General features: G+C 49.0%; 1 protein-coding gene across 1 annotated transcript; it reads right to left on the minus strand.

The window, feature by feature from the left end:
- Window positions 1-611: 611 nt before the first annotated feature.
- Window positions 612-17,581, minus strand: LOC148130302 (uncharacterized). Its single transcript, XM_087969172.1, has 6 exons — window positions 17,503-17,581; window positions 14,364-14,565; window positions 13,157-13,425; window positions 10,045-10,190; window positions 1,286-2,067; window positions 612-1,158 (listed from the first exon to the last, which is right to left on the minus strand). The coding sequence occupies exons 1-6, from the start codon at window positions 17,579-17,581 to the stop codon at window positions 612-614; spliced, it is 2,025 nt and encodes a 674-aa protein (XP_087825298.1).
- Window positions 17,582-17,805: the final 224 nt, after the last annotated feature.

The raw sequence follows: 17,805 nt of genomic DNA on the forward strand, positions 1-17,805 counted from the left end.
CTGGGTCCTCATTTTACCAACCTCAGAAGGACGGAAAGCTGAGTCAACCTGGAGCCTGGTGGGATTTGAACTGCCAAGTTGTGGGCAGCCAGCAGGCAGCCGAAGTAGCCTGCAGTACCCTATTCTCACCACTGCACCACCATGGCTCCAAAATCACCAGAAGGTCTGGAAGATTATTTGACCATCCAGGATATAAACCGAGTGTTTGCAACTCACAACTTCCAGACTCAAGAAGAGCAAGAAAATACTCCAAGATTAGATCTGTTGGTTTATATACCTTCCCTGTCAAAGGTTTCCCAGGGCAGCTTAAATAGCATCCTTTTAAAAATAATAATAGTAACAACAAAAATCCATTAGGAGAAACAGCTTTGCCCAAACAGAAGCAACGATGGTTGCAGCTGGCTTTTTCGCTCGCTGGCACCGTGATGGGGTTATTTGAAGGGGTCCTGACAGGCTGGACCAAAGTTGGCTGCTCCTTTCTTGATCAACCCATTGATGGAGTCCCGTCACAGGTCCTCTGGCTCACAGCGGATCTCCCAGGGCTTCCAGTAGAGAGGCCATGGGCTCCACCCTCGTGCTCATTCATCACCTCTTGGGAAGATGTGAGGGTTTCAGAGTTTGTCTGGCGGAGCTTCTTGCTGCTGTTGGAGTTCAAATACCTCTGGAGTGAGATATGGGGCCTTTTGTGGGCCGGCTGGGGGACCAGCTAAGAGCTGTGGAGGGACATCCCTCGGAGGCATCTTTGGTGGCTCCAGGGAGTGACTTTTCCTTCGGGGGGCAGAGAAGGACTCTAGAAAGCCAACCTTCTCTGGAGGAAGGTCCAAGGGCTCCGGAGGTGCTTCTCTCTTCACAGAGTTGCGTGGAAACCATGTGGGAGCCAGGAGGTGCCTGGGAGGAGGCTTCATGTACGGAGGTCTCGCTGGAGGAAGATACGGTTGCTCCAGGAGGGCGATTTCCTCTTCGGGAATGAAGGGAGGCTCTAGAGGAGTGTATGGGGGCTGCTGGGGGGTGTAGGGATGCTCCAATGACTTAGGGCTCTCTGGAGGAACAAAGGGGGGCTCTGGAGGAACATAGAGGCCTTCTGGCGGTGTATAAGGTTGCTCAATGCGGTGATGGGTCTCAGGAGGAACGTAGGGGGCTCCAGAGGGATTGTTGCCGCTGGGGGGATAAACCGAAGGCGCGGAGGAGTGTGGGGGGAACTAGAGAAGTGCCTGGGAGATCTGGAGGAGTGTATGGGGGTCTGGGGCAGTGTAAGGGGATCCCGAGGAATGTAGGGTTCCTCCACAGAGTGGGGGTTTGCGAGAGAATATAGGGAGGTTCTGGAGCTCTTCTAGAAGAGGTCCGTGCAAATATGAAGAGATGGGCCCTTGTCTTGTCAGCTAATAGGGGGGAGACATATTCAGGTTGCGTGGGGAGGACGGGGGGCTCTGGAGTGATATAAGGCTCCTGTTCGGGGATGTATGGGGGTTCCATACTGATCTTGACTTCAGGAGGAATGAACGGGGGCTTCATAGATGTCGGGGGGATTTCTCTAGGGATATAGGGAAGAGGCAAAGCGGTGGGGGAGATTTCTTTAGGATAGAAGGGCGGTTCCAAGGTGACCAGTTGCTCCACAGGGATGTAGGGAGGTTCTAGAGATGGCGGTAAGAACCCCGAAGGAACGACGGGCTCTTGGAGAGCAATGGTGGGCTCTGTTTCTCTCGGCAGAGCCTTCCACGTGGCCTCCTCTTGCTGATCCTCCTCCTCGTTGGCTGTGAGGAAGGGTTCCCTAGAGCTGTCTATGTAGTTTCCTTCCAGATATTCTAGGGGTTGGGAAGCCGCCGTCTTTATAGGAAGGAGGGTCACGGAGCCCTTCGGTCTATGCTTTAGGGGGTGTTTCTCCCCTGAGGCTGTTCCTTCATCGATTTCAATCATTTCTCCCACGATCCACTCCAGGAATTGCTGGACAGAAGTGTAAATTCCAGGGCTGTTGGCCTGACCACAGCCTTTTCCCCAGCTGGTGACCCCCAAAATGTAGAAGAGAGAAGTGGGCGACGTCTTGCACATCAACGGGCCTCCGCTGTCCCCCTGCAGGGAGAGAAGGAAAAGGGGAAACAACGTCAGTTAGGCAAAAGGGAAAGGGGGAAACTAGGGTGATGGTAGACCTTGACTTATGACCACAATCAAGCCCAGGATTTATGTTGCTAAGCAGGAAATTTGTTAAGTGAGTTTTCTCCCATTTTACTACTTTTCTTGCCACCGCTGTTAAGTGAATCACTGCAGTTGTTCAATTAGTGACACAGTTGTGAAGTGAATCTGGCTTCCCCCTTGACTTGTCAGAAGGTCACAAAATATGGTCACATGATCCTGGGACAGTCGGGGTGGGATTCTACCGGTTCGGCCCGGTTTGGGCAAACCAGAGGGCTCCCAGAATCAGCTGAAAGCAAACCGGTTAGGTTTGCTCCAATGATCGGCTGTTTGGTCCGCTCACTCACCTGGGCTCGAGGCCAGCGGTCGCCAACCAGCGGGCTGGGGATCACTGGTGGTCTGTGAGAAAATTTTGGTGGTCTGCAAAATTTCACCCCCAGAGCAATTAATCCAGGTTGTGCGGGAACACAAGGCTGCACCACCCACATGGCCCGCGGGAACACAAAGCTTGCATTGCTTGCACTGTGCACAACACGAGGGAGTGAGGGGAGGGGGGAAGGGCGGGGGGGACTTGCCCCACTCATCCCACGCACCTGGCCTGGCCACCGGGCTGCTTCTTTCTGCTTCTTCCTTCTTCTGCTTCTCGCTGTACACAAGGAAAGCAGCAGAAGTCTTTCTTTCTCTCCCCCAAACTCTGTCAGAAGTGAGTCTTTGGGACCCTGCAAGGCCTCCTGCTCCAAGAGGCTGCAAAGACTCCTTTCTGGCAGAGTTTGGGGGAGAGAAAGAAAGACTTCTGTGGCTTCTGCTGATTTCCTTGCATGAAGCCAAAAGTCTCTCTGTCTCTCTCTCCCTCCCCCTGAGAAAGGAGCTGGAGACGGTATCCTGTGATCCCAAATAAAGAACGATCGATCAGTAGGAAAACAGGGTGGGGAATTTTCTTGGCAGACTTTTTTTGAGATTTTCCCAGGGTCTCTGGTCCGTGGGATTTAAAATTATGGGTTTGGTGGTCCCTGAGGTCCCAAAGGTTGGCGACCCCTGCTCTAGGGTGTGCTTTATATCTTGTTTTTCAAGCTCAACTGATTGGCACAGCACAGTGGATTGCCATGCATCAGCTGTTTAACAGACAGGGATTGCTGGAGAAGGTAATTAGCAAATGCTCTGCGTGTGCACAAAGCTCACGCTCTCCAAACCAGTAGTTACACCAGTTGAATCGCACCCCTAGGGCCAGTGTAACCATCATAAATGTGAGTCAGGTGTCAAGCATACAAATGTAACTCATGTGACAATGGGGATACAGCAATGGTCATAAGTGTGGAAAATGGTCCTGGGCACTTTTTTCAGTGCCGTTGTGTAACTTCAAACGGTCACTAAACAAACTATTGTAAGTCAAGGACTATCTGTACCAATAGTCATAGGCCCCTCTGGGATAGGTGCAATCCCAAACCATCCAGAGCACCACTTGAACACCACTGGCATTGACAAAATCCCCATCGGTCAATTGCGAAAGGCAGCTTGACTTGGAACAGCTGACATCCTGCGACAACAGTTGTAACCCCATCAAACGTCCACCACATCTGCCTATCCCAGGTCCTTGGGAAGGACTCGATAGGTGAACAAAAATGCCAAATCCAGACTGAACTTCTGGCTGACCGTGCAACAAACAATAAAATTTCAATTTTCCATAATGTCTCTTATTCCTTCCTATCATTCTTCGGGCGCTATTTTCCAAAAAGTGAACCTACTAAATCTCTCCTGGAGCTTGATCTTATGTTCTAACTGCACATCCTGACTGGCCAACCTTTCTTACTTCAACACCAAGGATTCAGGGGTGGAATCCTGCTGGCATAACAACCGGTTGGGTGAGTGCACACTTTCCCAACCTGTAGAAATCAACTTCTCCTGCAAGCAATAACCTTCTCCTGATGATGCAGGGCACTCAACAGGGAATAAAGGACAGCCTAGAGCCCGGGTGGGCAGGTGGGCCCAACCGAAGAAAAGAAGATCTTTGGAGCAAATTGGTTTTGCGTCAGCTGCTCTTTGGAGCTACCAGTTCTATAGAACTGGGTCAAACTGGTAGGATCCCACCCCTGCATTAATTGATGGCCAGTTCTATGCACCAGGAAGCATCCTGGCTGACTAACTTTATTCTGCTGCTGCTCAATCCATTTCTCCAACGGTCGCCTTCCAATCACCCATTAGTACTTCTGGGCCCTGTAAGGACATTGGTTTTAGCATCTCTTGCCCCTGGCCATAGAAGTCAAGTGCTTCTACCAATTCATCCATAATCAAAGGTGACTAACAAGCAAGCGCATAAGACCAGACATGTCGCCGGAAGGCCAAAATCAAGAAAATTGCATGTCACTTCTTTTGGCCACTTCATGCAGGGGAATTCATTGGAGAAATCAAATATGTTTGGAAGAGTTAGCGATAAAAGGAAACCAGGCCACCAAGGAACGCGGTGGCTAGATACCCTCAAAGCTGACACCAGCCAGAGCATAGAAAGACTCAAAGAAGCAGTGCAAGATCAGAAACTGTGGAGAGACCTGGCCCAAAGAATTGCCAGGAGTCGGACATGACTTGTTGTGGCCCACCAGTGGTCAGCGGAGCTGGCAGCAGACTCGGACAGTGAGGAGGTTGGGGAGGAGCATGGGCCAGTCGTGGAACCTGGGGAAGGCTCTGTGTCAGAGGCAGAGATGGGGCCAGGGCTATCCGACAGTTATCATCTGCCTTCCGAGTCGGAGATCAGTGAGGCAGAAGAACAGCTGGAGCCTGTTCCCAGTGTGCACATGCGCAAAGCTGCCAGAAGAAGGGAACAGCTAAAGAACAAGGGTTGACTCGGGAGTAAGGGCACAGGTGGACAGTGAATGGCGCCTCCCATATGGAACAAAAGAGGAGCGAAAGGGCAGTGGGGTTTTGCAGGAGACAATTAGTTCATTCCTGTGTTCTTGCCAAGTATTGCGGCATCTGAAAGGTATCGGCCTGGCAGCTCTCCAAACCTGATAAAGGTCTGCAGTTGGGAACTATCTTGAAAGACTGTTGGCCGGGACTTTGTTGGAGAGGAAGTCGCTGTAAATTAAATAAAGGGGGTTTATCAGGGCGAGGACTCAGCGTCATGCTGTTGGGGAAGGTCAGAGCATGACTATTGGGATAGCATCATCCAACATTTTCTTGATTAAAACATTGACTTTTTTTTTTTGCCTCTTTGAATCACAGTTCCCGTGTCAGTGGAAAATTGCACAGCCCTCAAAAAGAGGTTGGGATTGCAACTGCCCTTTAAACCAATTGTTAGGTGGAAACCTTGATAAATGAAGCCGAGGCAGATAACAAGATGCAGTCTTGCATTTTGAGGACTGGCGGGGTGGAAAGGGTCAGTTCACCATAAGATAGGAAGGAAAGCAAACCAGGATTGACCACCAGTCCAAGACTATTTCTGGCTGACCACCATATTGCCGGTATTGTTAAGGGGCCATTTCCTGCATAGGGGATGCTCTTGTTGCTGTTATTTTATCCCACTTTTTTTTTAATGTGAAACTCAAGGGGGAAAGCATGCCTCATCTCCCTGACTCTTACGTTCCCTGCAGCAAACCTGTGAGGTGGTCTCGGGCCAAGCCCAGAGACCATCCCATAGAATCCGAGCCTTGGCTTGCTTGCACCCAATGGACGGAATCTTGCCAGACTAAAGCTGCCACCTACTAAAATACCAAATGTGGGAGACTCTGGAGCGCAGCCCCCCCTAAACCTCTTCCTCCCTCCCCATCCAGCTTAGGACCGTGCAGTCTCTGGAACGGGGTCCTCCTCTCTGGGAAACCTCCATGCTCCTGTCAAGACCCCCCACCCTTCCCCTTCCCCACCCTGCTCCTTCCATCGCAAGTAGGCCTGGCTGAGAGGGAGGGGCTGGCCCAAACTCCCCCAGCCGGTTTCCATGCTTAAGGGAGGAGGGGGTTTCTAGCCCAGGACCTTCACCCAGGACTTTCTGGTAACTAATTATCCATTATTTTCCATGCCCCGTCTCTATCCTGATACAATCCTTTGCCCGTCCTTTGTCAGGACTGGCGGCCCAGTGATGTCATCATATTAGAGCATTTTCCTAACATTTAAAAGAAACCTGTTGCTTCAAATCTCTAATTTTTGGCTTCAGAATAAAGCGGATTGTTTTTCCTCGCAACCAGGCATATTGTGTGGCAGAATCGCGTGATCTAAGCAAGCGCAGGACTCAGGATGTGTCTCTGCCTGTTGAAGGCTACCAGGCTATTGTCTCTGATGTACACACACACACACACACACACACACACACACACACACACACACACTACTTGAAGATCCTGGGTGAGAAAGCATAGACGGAGCAAGTCTGAAGTGCATAAGAGTTGAATCTCCCCGCGCAACTTTTCAGGAGGAGTCAGAAGTGATGGGCAACAGACGAGAAATGCGACATGGAATTGTCATAGAACAATAGAGTTTGGAAGGGACCTCGGAGGACTTCTAGCCCAACCCCTGCTCCCTAGACCCTGGACCATTCCAGACACAGGGCTGTCCTGTCTGTTTCTGAAAGCCTCCAGGGTTGGAGCTGTGAGAAGGGAGTAAAAGCACCGCGAGTAGGTTTAGTTGCATTTTAGAAAAAATGGTTGGGGGTCGTGTAAGGCAGGGGTCCCCAAATTTGGCAACTTTAAGACTGGTGGACTTTAATTCCCAGAATTCTCCAGCCAGCATTCTGGGAGTTGAACTCCGCCAGTCTTAAAGTGGCCAAGTTTGGAGAGCTCTGGTGTAAGGAGTGGATTGGGGCATGCCGGAACGTGGGCACCGCTTCCATTCGGACACAGCTCTTGATATCCCCAGGTATGTCAGGTCTGGGTGTCGATTCCCAGGTCCTCAGGTGTGAAAAACCCAGGTGACTTCAGGAAAGGGGAGATATTTAGGTTAACTTTGCTGGAAGGAGAGTGAAATCTGTTCCGCACCTTTGACCAAGGCTGTTCACTGGTTCTCTCAGCCGTGCCCAACAGGAAAGCCTCACCTGGTGTTCTTCTGTGGCTGGAAAATTGTTGCTGGCCTCAACGGTGATCAAGTTGGGGCAGGAACGAGCAGATCCCATTTCCAACCCAGCAGGATCAGCATTGTATAAAGTGTTGCGATAAAAAGGGGGCAGAAGCAGGGGTGGGATGCAAATATTTTTACTACCGGTTCTGAGGGGCGTGGCTGGGTGGGTGTGGCCACGTGACTGGGTGGGCGTGGCTTCTTCTCCTCCTTTTGCAGCAACCCCACCCCCACCCCCACCCGTGCTCCATGTTTTTTTTTGCCTCCTGGGCCTTAGGAGGCCTCCTGGGAGGCTGTTTTGGCTCCCGGGAAGCTTCCCTGAGACCCAGGAGGCAAAAACAGAGCGGGGGCACAGCACACACACACACACACACACACACACACACAGAGCTCCTTTTTGCCTCCTGGGCCTCAGGGAAGCCTCCTGGGCAAAGCAGTAAGACTGTGAAAGGGATCCCGGCGCAGCTGATTGTCAGAACAGCTGATCGTTGGGAGGAAAAGAAAGAAAGAAATACCAGTTTGGCCCAATGGGTAGCTGTTTTTTTTACTATCGGTTCAGCCAAATGGGAGCATTTTTTATCGGTAGAATCCCACGGCCGGACAGAAGGCGTCCAAGAGTATATGCTCCGTTCCATATTTGGGTAGACCAGGTTGCCCTGATAGATCGGTCTCACCAGAAAAAAACACTTAATTCTATATTATCTATAAATATTTTCTATAAAGAATATATTATCTATATTACCTATAAAAAATTCTATTCTATGAATCTCTCCCCTGGTACAGCTGACAAAGCAAGGAGATCCTGTGGCTTAGAGGTTAATACATCTATCTAATATATAAGTAGCCTGGGTTCGAATCCCAGAAGGGCATGGCTGGCTGACGAGAGCTAAATAGCTTGATATAGACCAGGGATGATGAACCTTTTTGTTGTGGTGTGCCGAAAGTGTGCGTGTGTGTGATAGCGTGCGCACGTGTGCTGGCACCCACAATGCAATGCACCTCACCCCGCACACACATACATGTGCAACACACACACACACACACACTCTTACCCACACTGTACATGCGCACACTTCCCAGCTGATTTTCGGCCCATTTGAGGCCTTTTTCGCCCTCCCGGGTGCTCAAAGGAAGCCTCTGCAGCCTCAGGGGGCCGAAAAATGGGCCTGTTTCATTATTTCTGGTATTTCCGGAAGGCCCATTTTTCGGCCTCTTGAGCGTGCAGAGGCTTCCTTTGAGCATCCGGGAGGGCGAAAAAAGGCCTCAAACGAGCCAAAAACCAGCTGGGAGGAGCGCGCATGCGCAGTGCAGGTAAATTTGACTGGGGCTCACGTGCCCGCAGAAAAGGCTCTGCATGCCACCTGTGGCACACATGCCCTAGGTTCACCATCACGGGTATAGACCTATACTAGTCGGCCTTTATTTCTTTGTCAGCAAAATATAAATTCAAAAGAAAGCATAAAAGGCCACACCTGGAATCCTGCATCCAGTTTTGGTCACCACACTATAAAAAAGATGTTGAGACTCTAGAAAAAGTGCAGAGAAGAGCAACCAGGATGATGAGGGGACTGGAGGCTAAAACATACGAAGAACGGTTGCAGGAACTGGGCCTGGCTAGTCTAGGGAAGAGAAGGACCAGGAGAGACAGGAGAGCAGCCTCCCAATAGTTGAGGGGCTGCCCCAGAGAGGAGGGAGCCAACTTATTCTCCAAAGCACCAGAAGTCAGAACAAGAAGCAACAAACTAAAGAGAGAAGCAACCGAGAACTAAGGAGAAATGTCCTAACAGTGAGGATAATTAACCACTGGAACAGCTTGACTCCAGAAGTTGTAGATGCTTCATCGCTGGAGGTTTTTAATAAGAGATTGGAGAGCCATTTGTCTGAAATGGTATAGATTCTCCTGCGTGAACAGGGGGTTGGACTAGAAGACCTCCAAGGTCCCTTCCCACTCCATTCTCCATCCTTCCAAAGCAATCCTCCCCTTTTTCCTAAGATGGCCTCAACCTGTGACTCAATTGAGTCACCTTTTTATGAATCTGGAGCTTGTTGGAGAGAGACAAAGGGGAACGGAGCAACGGGCAGTTATTACAAAGTTACAACCCTTTAAAAATAGATTTCCTTGTTTAAGACATTGATTTTTCTGTTTGAATCCTATTTTCCTGTGTCAGCGGAAAATTGCACGGCCTTCAAACAGAGGCTGGCAGTCAGGCTGCCCTTTAAACTGACTGTAATGGGGACACCTTGATTAATGAAGCAGGCACAGATAACAAGCTGCAGGCTTGCATTTCAAGGACTGTGGGTAAAGGGCCACCTCATCATAAAGTAAGAAGGGAAACAATCCAGGATTGATCACAAGTCTGCAGAGATTCTCCGTCATCCAGGTCAGGGTTTGTCCTAAAGGTGCTTTTTCAGGAGGCAACTGGACAAACCCTGGTTTTTTTCTTTTGAAGATGTTTCGCTTCTCACCCAAAAAGCTTCTTCAGCTCTGACAGGATGGTGAGGAATGGAAGGATTGATACTCCTTGCAGACCGCTGGTCATTTGCATCCTTTTTGAGAGCCCTTGAGGCCACTTGGAGGTTTGTCTGTGTCATTGAAAGAGAAAAATTGCAGACTACAGGAACCAGGAGCCCCATTCCGGTAACCCCGAGGAAAGAGATAAACCTCCAAGTGGCCTCAACAACCCTGTAAAAGGATGCGAATGACCAGCTTTCTGCAAGGAGTATCAATCCTTCCCTTCCCCACCATCCAAAAGAAGCTTCTTGGATGAGAAGCAAAACTTCTTCAAAGGAAAACAAGAAAGTCCAGTTGCCTCCTGAAAAAGCACCTTTGGGACAGGATTGAACACAAGACGGAGGCTAGCAGGCTAAGAGTAGCGGGTTCCTTACCTGGCAAGTGTCGATCCCTCCTTCCTCATAACCAGCACACAAGGTGTGTGGGCTCATTGCCCCATTATACCAATCGCTGCTGTTGCACTTCTGGGTGTCCAAGATGTTCAGTTTGGCTTCCTGCAACACATCAGAGGTCTTCACACCTCCAAGGAAAGGAAGTAGATGAATTTGGCTTCTGCTATCTCGTGGGTGTTCACAATTCCTCCCAATTCCAACACCCCATGCCCCAGATTATTGAAGAACTACCCTGTTTCCCCGAAAATATGACCTACCCTAAAATTAAACCCTAGCTTGATTTTTACACATGCGCCCAAGATAAGCCCTATTCCCCAAATAAGCCCTAATTAAGATCCTGCCCACTCCAGAGTGGACGGGTAAAAATTAAGCTAGGGTGGGGATTGGGGGGTGGAGCTGCCCTACACCTGGACAGGTGTAGCCAGGCCTCGCACACCCCGACACCTGCCTGGCCGGCCCATTTCTTCTGCAGCTGGCAAGGCTGACCAGGCTTTCCTGAAGGCCTCTGGAGCTGAGAACAAAGCTCTGGATCGATCCTGAAGGCTGCAGGGGCCTCAGGAAAGCCTTGCCAGCCGCAGAAGAAGAAGTTCCTGAAGGCCTCAGACAGTGAAAAGGAGGCTGGGGGCAAGGCATGCAAGTCAGGTTAGTCAGTGGAGGACATCTCCCCAAAATAAGACCTGGTGCCTTTTTTGGTGGATATATAGATATAGATAGATAGATATTTGTTTTCTGAGGTTTTCGCAGGTATTTGTATGTGGATCTTTGGTTATTCGGGTTTTCTCCCGCGTAAAATCGGAAGTATCTAGGCGACGTTTCGATGAAGTCTCATTCATCATCTTCAGGCTTGTGTCTTCGGCTTTGAACAAAACCGAAGACACAAGCCTGAAGATGATGAATGAGACTTCATCAAACGTCGCCAGATACTTCCGATTTTACGTGGGAGAAACCCGAATAACCAAAGATAGATAGATAGATAGATAGATAGATAGATAGATAGATAGATAGATAGATAGATAGATAGATAGATAACAGGGTCTTGTTTTTGGGAAAACACGGTAATAACAAGACCCTCACAAGTGTCTCAAGAACAATAACACTTTATGACAGGGGTCTCCAACCTTGGCGACTTGAAGACTTGTGGACTTCAACTCCCAGAATTCCTCAGCCAGCAAAGCTGTCCACAAGTCTTCAAGTCGCCAAGGTTGGAGAGCCCTGCTTTGTGAAGCCTTGGTAAGGCCACACCTGGAATACAGCATCCAGTTTGGGTCACCACGTTATGAAAAAGATGCTGACTCTTTGGAAAAAGTGCAGAGAAGAGCAACTAAGCGGGTTAAAACTGGATAATGGTTAATATTTATATGTATTTATATGTTAGGGTGTAGGTATATACATATCTATGTAGAGAGGTGTGTGCTGCGTATGAAAGCAGGCAACATAATTTCATTTTTAACGTGTCCCAGTGTGCGCCCAGAAAAACAACAATAGAGGTTATCTTAAATGTTATCTCATCTAAAGGCCTTGAGACTAAAACTTACAAAGAAGGGTTGCAGGGTTTTGGTTTGGCTTGTCAAGAGAAAAGGGGAGACATGATAGCAGTGATCCCATATTTGTGGGGCTGCCACAAAGAAGAGGGAGGTCAAGTTGTTTTCCAAAGCACCAGAAAGAAAAAGAAACCATGAAACAATGGATGGAAGAAAAAGAAACGATGGATGGAAACTAATCAAGGAGAGAAGCGACCTGGAACTCAGGAGAAACCATGAGGAGCTGCTTGCCTTCAGAAGTTGTGGGGACTCCATCCCTGGAGGTTTTTAAGAGGAGATTGGACAGCCATTTGTCTGTAATGGTTAGGGTCTCCTGCTTGAGCAGGGGGTTGGACTAGATGACCTCCAAGGTCCCTTCCAGCTCTGTTCTGAGCATAACTTATTGGAGCCTTAATTGGAGAGGAGTAGAGGCAGGCAGGTCACTGTATGAGCTAAAACTTCATAATATCTCTAGAACTTCTTAAGATTGCAGGAACTAACTAGAAGACACTCCCTCCCCCCCTCCCTCCCTCATACTCACACCCACACCCACACCCACACACCCACACCCACACCCACACCCACACACCCACACACACACCCACGCAAGCAGCAAAACCTGCATGCAACAAAGGATAACCTTTGGTTAACTATTGTTCCATAAACTCTGAAGGGAGTGGAGTAATTAAATACTGCCTGCTTCAGCAGAAAATGAAACCTCATTAGGAACTCAGCAATATATGTCCTGCAGATACCATTAACATAGTTGGAAGGGACTTCGTAGGTCATCTAGTCCAACCCCCACCCCACCCCACCCCCGCCCAAGCAGGAGACCCAACATCATTTCTGACAAATGGCAGTCCAGTCCCTTCTTGAAAGTCTCAAGTGATGACGCTCCCACAACTTCTGTTCTATGGGTTGATTGTTCTCATGGTCAGAAAGTTTCTCCTTATTTCCAGGTTGAATCTCTCCTTGTTCAGTTTCCATCCATTGTTCCTTGTCTGGCCTTCAAAGGTGCTTTGGAAAATAGCTTGAGCCCCTCCTCCTCTCTGGGGCAGCCCCTCAAATATTGGAAGATGCTCTCCTGTCTCCCCTGGTCCTTCTCTTCCCTACACTAGCCAGGCCCAGTTCCTGCAACCATTCATTGTTATGTTTTAGCCTCCAGTCCCCTAATCATCCTGGTTGCTCTTCTCTGTACTTTTTCTAGAGTCTCAACCTCTGTTTTTATAACGTGGCGACCAAAACTGGATGCAGTAGTCTAGATGTGGTCTTACTAAGGCTTTATAGAATGGTATTAGTATCTCCCTTGATCTTGATTGTATCCCTCTGTTAATGCAAATTAGGATTGCATTGGCTTTTTTGGCTGCTGCTGCACATGGCTGGCTCCTCTTTAGCTGGTTGTCCACTAAGACTCCAACATCCCTCTCCCAGTTCCTGCTATTATGTTTCAGCCTCCAGTCCCCTCATCATCCTGGTTGCTCTTCTCTGCACTCTTTCCAAAGTCTCCACATCTTTTTTTACAGTGCAGGGCTTGCAAAGCCCTCGTTTGGCCCTAAGGAAGTTCCTCTTCTTACTGTTTTCAGACGTGATTCCCCAGCCAGTAGCAAAGCAGTTGGTGAAGTTGGTTTCAGAGCCCATCGTGACTCGAGGCAAGCAGGCCGGTTGTACGTAGTCATTGAAGGTCACTGGGCTGTCCAGCTCGATCAGCGCAATGTCATTTTCCTCCGTGAGAGGGTTATAATCTTGATGGAGGACAACTTTGCTCACGGTGTGTATCTGTACATCGTCTGGCAACTTCGAGAGATCGGTGGCACCCACCACAATCCGCCAAAGATGCAATGAGCTGCAGTAAAAAAAAGGGCTCAGTTAGTAGGAGACCCACTGGAACCTTTGAGAGAAAAATTTTCCCAGATTCCAGCTTTTCGAGAAGGGTTCTTCTTTCCCAGATAAATAATAATTGTTGCTAGGTTATATCGCCAGTTTCTCTTTAGGCTTGGCTAGGTGAACATCTTGCATGTGATGAGATGTGCACCTGGTGAAGGAATGGGGGAATCTTGGGAGCACCCCAGTTTCCCAGGGTAGATCCAGCACATTCCAGATTGGGGCCCAAGACAAGAGGCTGCACAGCCAAGTGGGGCCCAAGACAAGAGCTGGATGGGGAAGGGGAGAAGAGGTTAGGGTAACCACATCCTGAAATCTGTCAGGGCACGTCTAGTGAGCGACTAAAGTTTATAACTTTAGTCCGGTAAGATTCCGTCCATTAGGTCTAAGCACATAAAGGATGCAAAGGATCAGGACCATACAGTTCAGCAAGGACTTATTGTCCGAGCCTATATAACCCAAGAATCTAGTCAACTGAAGTTCAATAGTAAATTGGTGCCAGATAACAGTCAACAGAATTTAAGAGGGTTTAGGCTTGGATCGCTTATGGCAATGTAACAACTCTAAGCTGATGGTGCACAACTCCATCCTCTGGTTCTGGCTCTTCTTCTACATCCACCACATCTAATCAGTCTCACAGGTATCGACTTCAAACTAGCTACTTTATTGTTCACTGCCTATAGTACAGGAATCTCTGCTGACTGGGAGTTTTTGCCGGGGAACAACCAGATAAGGCTCTCGGGCATTCAAGGGGGTGTGAGTCAGATCTCTCGCTCTTGTGTTTGTGTAGTGAGTCCAGGCTGAACCCTCACTTAAGCCCTCCTCCCAATCAGGATGGTGGCTCTCCAACACACTCCATTGGGTTACACGGACCCGGTCAGAGGCCAACTTTGTACATACCTCTTCTTTGTCTTGAAGCAATGAGCCGCAGTGAGGACCCAATGCTCGGCCAGGAGGGACCCCCCACATGAGTGCCGAGGTCCATGGGAAGAGGGGATCTGGATGCTGACAAGCCAAGGCCACATTCCTGGCATGGCATCGATGCCACCCACAATCCGCACATTTCTGCCATGCTTGGGCGCCAAGGGCCGCTTCCCGCAGGCTGAAAGGGAAATAGAAATGAGTCAGACTGGGGCGGGGGGAGAATTTGATTAAAAAAAAAAAAGGAAAAAGGAAGAAAAGAGGGGGGAGGAAAATTTTGGGGGGGGGGGGGGGGGGGGGGGGGTTAAGTGTTTTGTGGGGGGGGGGGGGGGGGGGGGGGGGAGGGTTTTTTTTTTTTTTTTTTTTTTTTTTTTTTTTTTATTTTTTTTTTTTTTTTTTTTTATATTTTTTTTTTTTTTTAAAAATATAAAAAAAAAAAAAAAAAAAATAAAAAAAATAAGACAGATCCCTTCTAACTCTAAGGAGCTGGCAGAGAAAATCTTGGTAGACGCCACAAACCATCATGAAATTGCATGACATGGCTAGTCTAGTGAAGGGGAGGCATGATAGCAGCCTTCCAATACTTGAGGGACTGCCTCAGAGAGGAGGAGGGGGGTCAAGCTACTCTCCAAGGCACCTTTGAAGGCCAGACAAGGAACAGTGGATGGAAGCTGAACAAGGAGAGATTCAACCTGGAAATAAGGAGAAACTTTCTGACAGTGAGAACAATCAACCCATGGAACAGAAGTTGCCCTCAGAAGTTGTGGGAGCTTCATCCCTGGAAGCTTTCAAGAAGAGACTGGACTGCCATCGGTCAGAAATGGTGTAGGGTCTCCTGCTTGGGCTGGGAGGGATTGGACTAGATGACCTACAAGGTCCCTTCCAACTCTGTTAATCTGGTAAATTCACACATCCAATAGAATCAGAAACATCTCAAGCTAAAGTTGAGATGTAAAGCAACACAGACTGCCTGTGCCAACAGTGAAGAGACACAGGGCAGAAAATATCCTGCAGCCAAGAAGGCTCCACGGCCATTTGCACCACTTAGGTGACCCTGGGGACAAAGATCAACCTCCAAGTGGCCTCCATGACTCTTTAAAATGGATGCAAATGGCCAGCTATCTACAAGGAATATCAATCCTTTCCCGCCATCCAGCCAGAGCTGAAGAAGCTTCTTGGGTGAAAAGCGAAACATCTTCATAGAAAAAGCCAAGAAAGTCCAGGTGTGAAAAAACACCTTTAGGGCGGCTATCGGAAAGGGTACACGGGGCAGAACCTGGCCTTCCTTCCAGTTACAGAATAACAGAGTTGGAAGATACCTTGGAGGTCTTCTAGTCCAACCTCCTGCCCAAGAAGGAGATCCTTTCCCATTCCAGACCAATGGCTGTCCAATCTCTTCTTCAAAGCCTCCAGTGATGGAGCACCCACACCTTCTGGTGGCAAGCTGTTCCACTGGTTAATTGTTCTAACTGTCAGGAAATGTCTCCTTAGTTCTAGGTTGCTTCTCTCCTGGATCAGTTTCCATCCATTGTTTTCTGTCCTGCCCCAGGTGCTGGTTCAGGAATTGTGGGAGTTGAAGTCCACAAGTTTTAAAGGGGCCAAGGTTGGAGACCTCTGCTCAACAGGGTTGTTAGCTCTTCTCCATTTCCAGAAGATTCGAGCAACTTCGCCTCTTTGAAGACCACCAGTGTGCTCCTGTATCTGCATCTGGATATATTGTATTTTTGTATCTCATTTCTGTTTCCTGTGGGTTTTATGCTTGTTATGGGAACTTGCGGAATTTACTACTGTGATTTTATTAGGAAATTTATTTGCTGCCCATCTGGTATCCAACAACTCTGAACAGCTCACTTATTTATTCTGATTTATTAAGACGTAATTCCTCAAGGACGTGTGAGAAAGGATACATGGATGGGACCTTTCCTTTCCTTAGCCCCATCGCCGCTCCTGGTATTTATAAAAGGAGAGGCGTGTTGTGTTTTTTTTAACACAACTATGAAGGGTGGATGATTCACAGCCCACAGACTGTGTGGCTGCTAGAGATAGCAAATCTGAACTCCGAGTCTGGAATTAAAGTCTTAAGTAACAATTGAACTTAATAAGATAATTAACCCGAGCTGCATTTAAGGGCACCTTGCAATTATCCATGTGACTGCTTGGGGCACTGAGACAATCTGGGCACAAAATGGTCATGTTTGATCAGGTGGGAGTCTTTGATGGGCCCTCTTTGATTCTCCCCAGTTCCCACGACTGGGCCATGCCCTGTGTCCCCAGGATATTGAGGTGGACTTAAAACAGGACCCTACTGGGCAGTCAACACTGCGTGGGCCTCAACAAAGATACCGTCCTCCTGCTCTCCTCCTCCTCCTCCTCCTCCTTTTTTATCCATCTCCTCCTCCTTCTACTTCTCCTTCTCCTCCTCCTCCTTTCACCTTTCCTCATTCTCCTGCTTCTCCTTTATCCTCCCCCTCCTCCTGCTTCTCCTTCTCCTCCTCCATCTTTTATCTCTCCTCCTCTTTCTGCTTCTCCTCTTCCTTCTCCTTCTCCTCCTCTCTTCCTCCTTCTGCTTCTCCTTTTTCCTTCCTGCTTCTCTCTTCCCTTGCTTCTCCTCCTCCTTTCTCTTCCTCCTCCTGTTTCTCCTTTCTTCCTCATCTCTCTCCTCTTCTTCCCTGCTTCTCCTCTGCTCCTCCTGTTTCTCCTTTCTCCTCCTCCATCTCCTTTCCTCCTCCATCTTTATCTCTCCTCCTCTTCCTCTTCCTGCTTCTCCTCTTCCTCTTGCTTCTCCTCCTCCTTTCTCTTCCTCCTCCTGTTTCTCCTTTCTCCTCCTCCATCTTTTATCTCTCCTCATCTTCCTCCTCCTGCTTCTCCTCCTGCTTCTCCTCTTCCTCTTGCTTCTCCTCCTTTCTCTTCCTCCTCCTGTTTCTTTCTCCTCCTCCTCCATCTTTTATCTCTCCTCTTCTTCCCCCTGCTTCTCCTCCTGCTTCTCCTCTTCCTCTTGCTTCTCCTCCTCCTTTCTCTTCCTCCTCCTGTTTCTCCTTTCTCCTCCTCCATCTTTTATCTCTCCTCCTCTTCCTCCTCCTGCTTCTCCTCCCCTCCTCCTCCCCCAGACCCTACTTACTCTCTGGATTGTAGCCCTGTGTCCCCCACAACTGCAGCAAGACCACGATTGGCAGGAGCAGCCCTGGCTGGGTCTCCATCCCCAGCTACGGTTCTTGGCATCTCTTCCCCATTGTTCACGTCGTGCCACAGCAGGGAGATGTCGACATCAGTGGGTTCTCCTTCCGAGTTGCTAGGAGACGGATCTGGCCCCGGTGCATGAGGGCAGGCCAGAAGGAAGGGGTCACTCGACCGCTCCTGCCCCAGACTTGTGGCCTTCAGCGTGGGAAGAGCTCCTGGAGTCAACCCTGACCTGGATTCACAT

This window comes from Notechis scutatus, chromosome 6 (genome assembly GCF_049901735.1).
Source record: "Notechis scutatus isolate UNSWTSFEM ecotype Mainland chromosome 6, rNotScu1.2, whole genome shotgun sequence".
NCBI lineage: Eukaryota > Metazoa > Chordata > Lepidosauria > Squamata > Elapidae > Notechis > Notechis scutatus.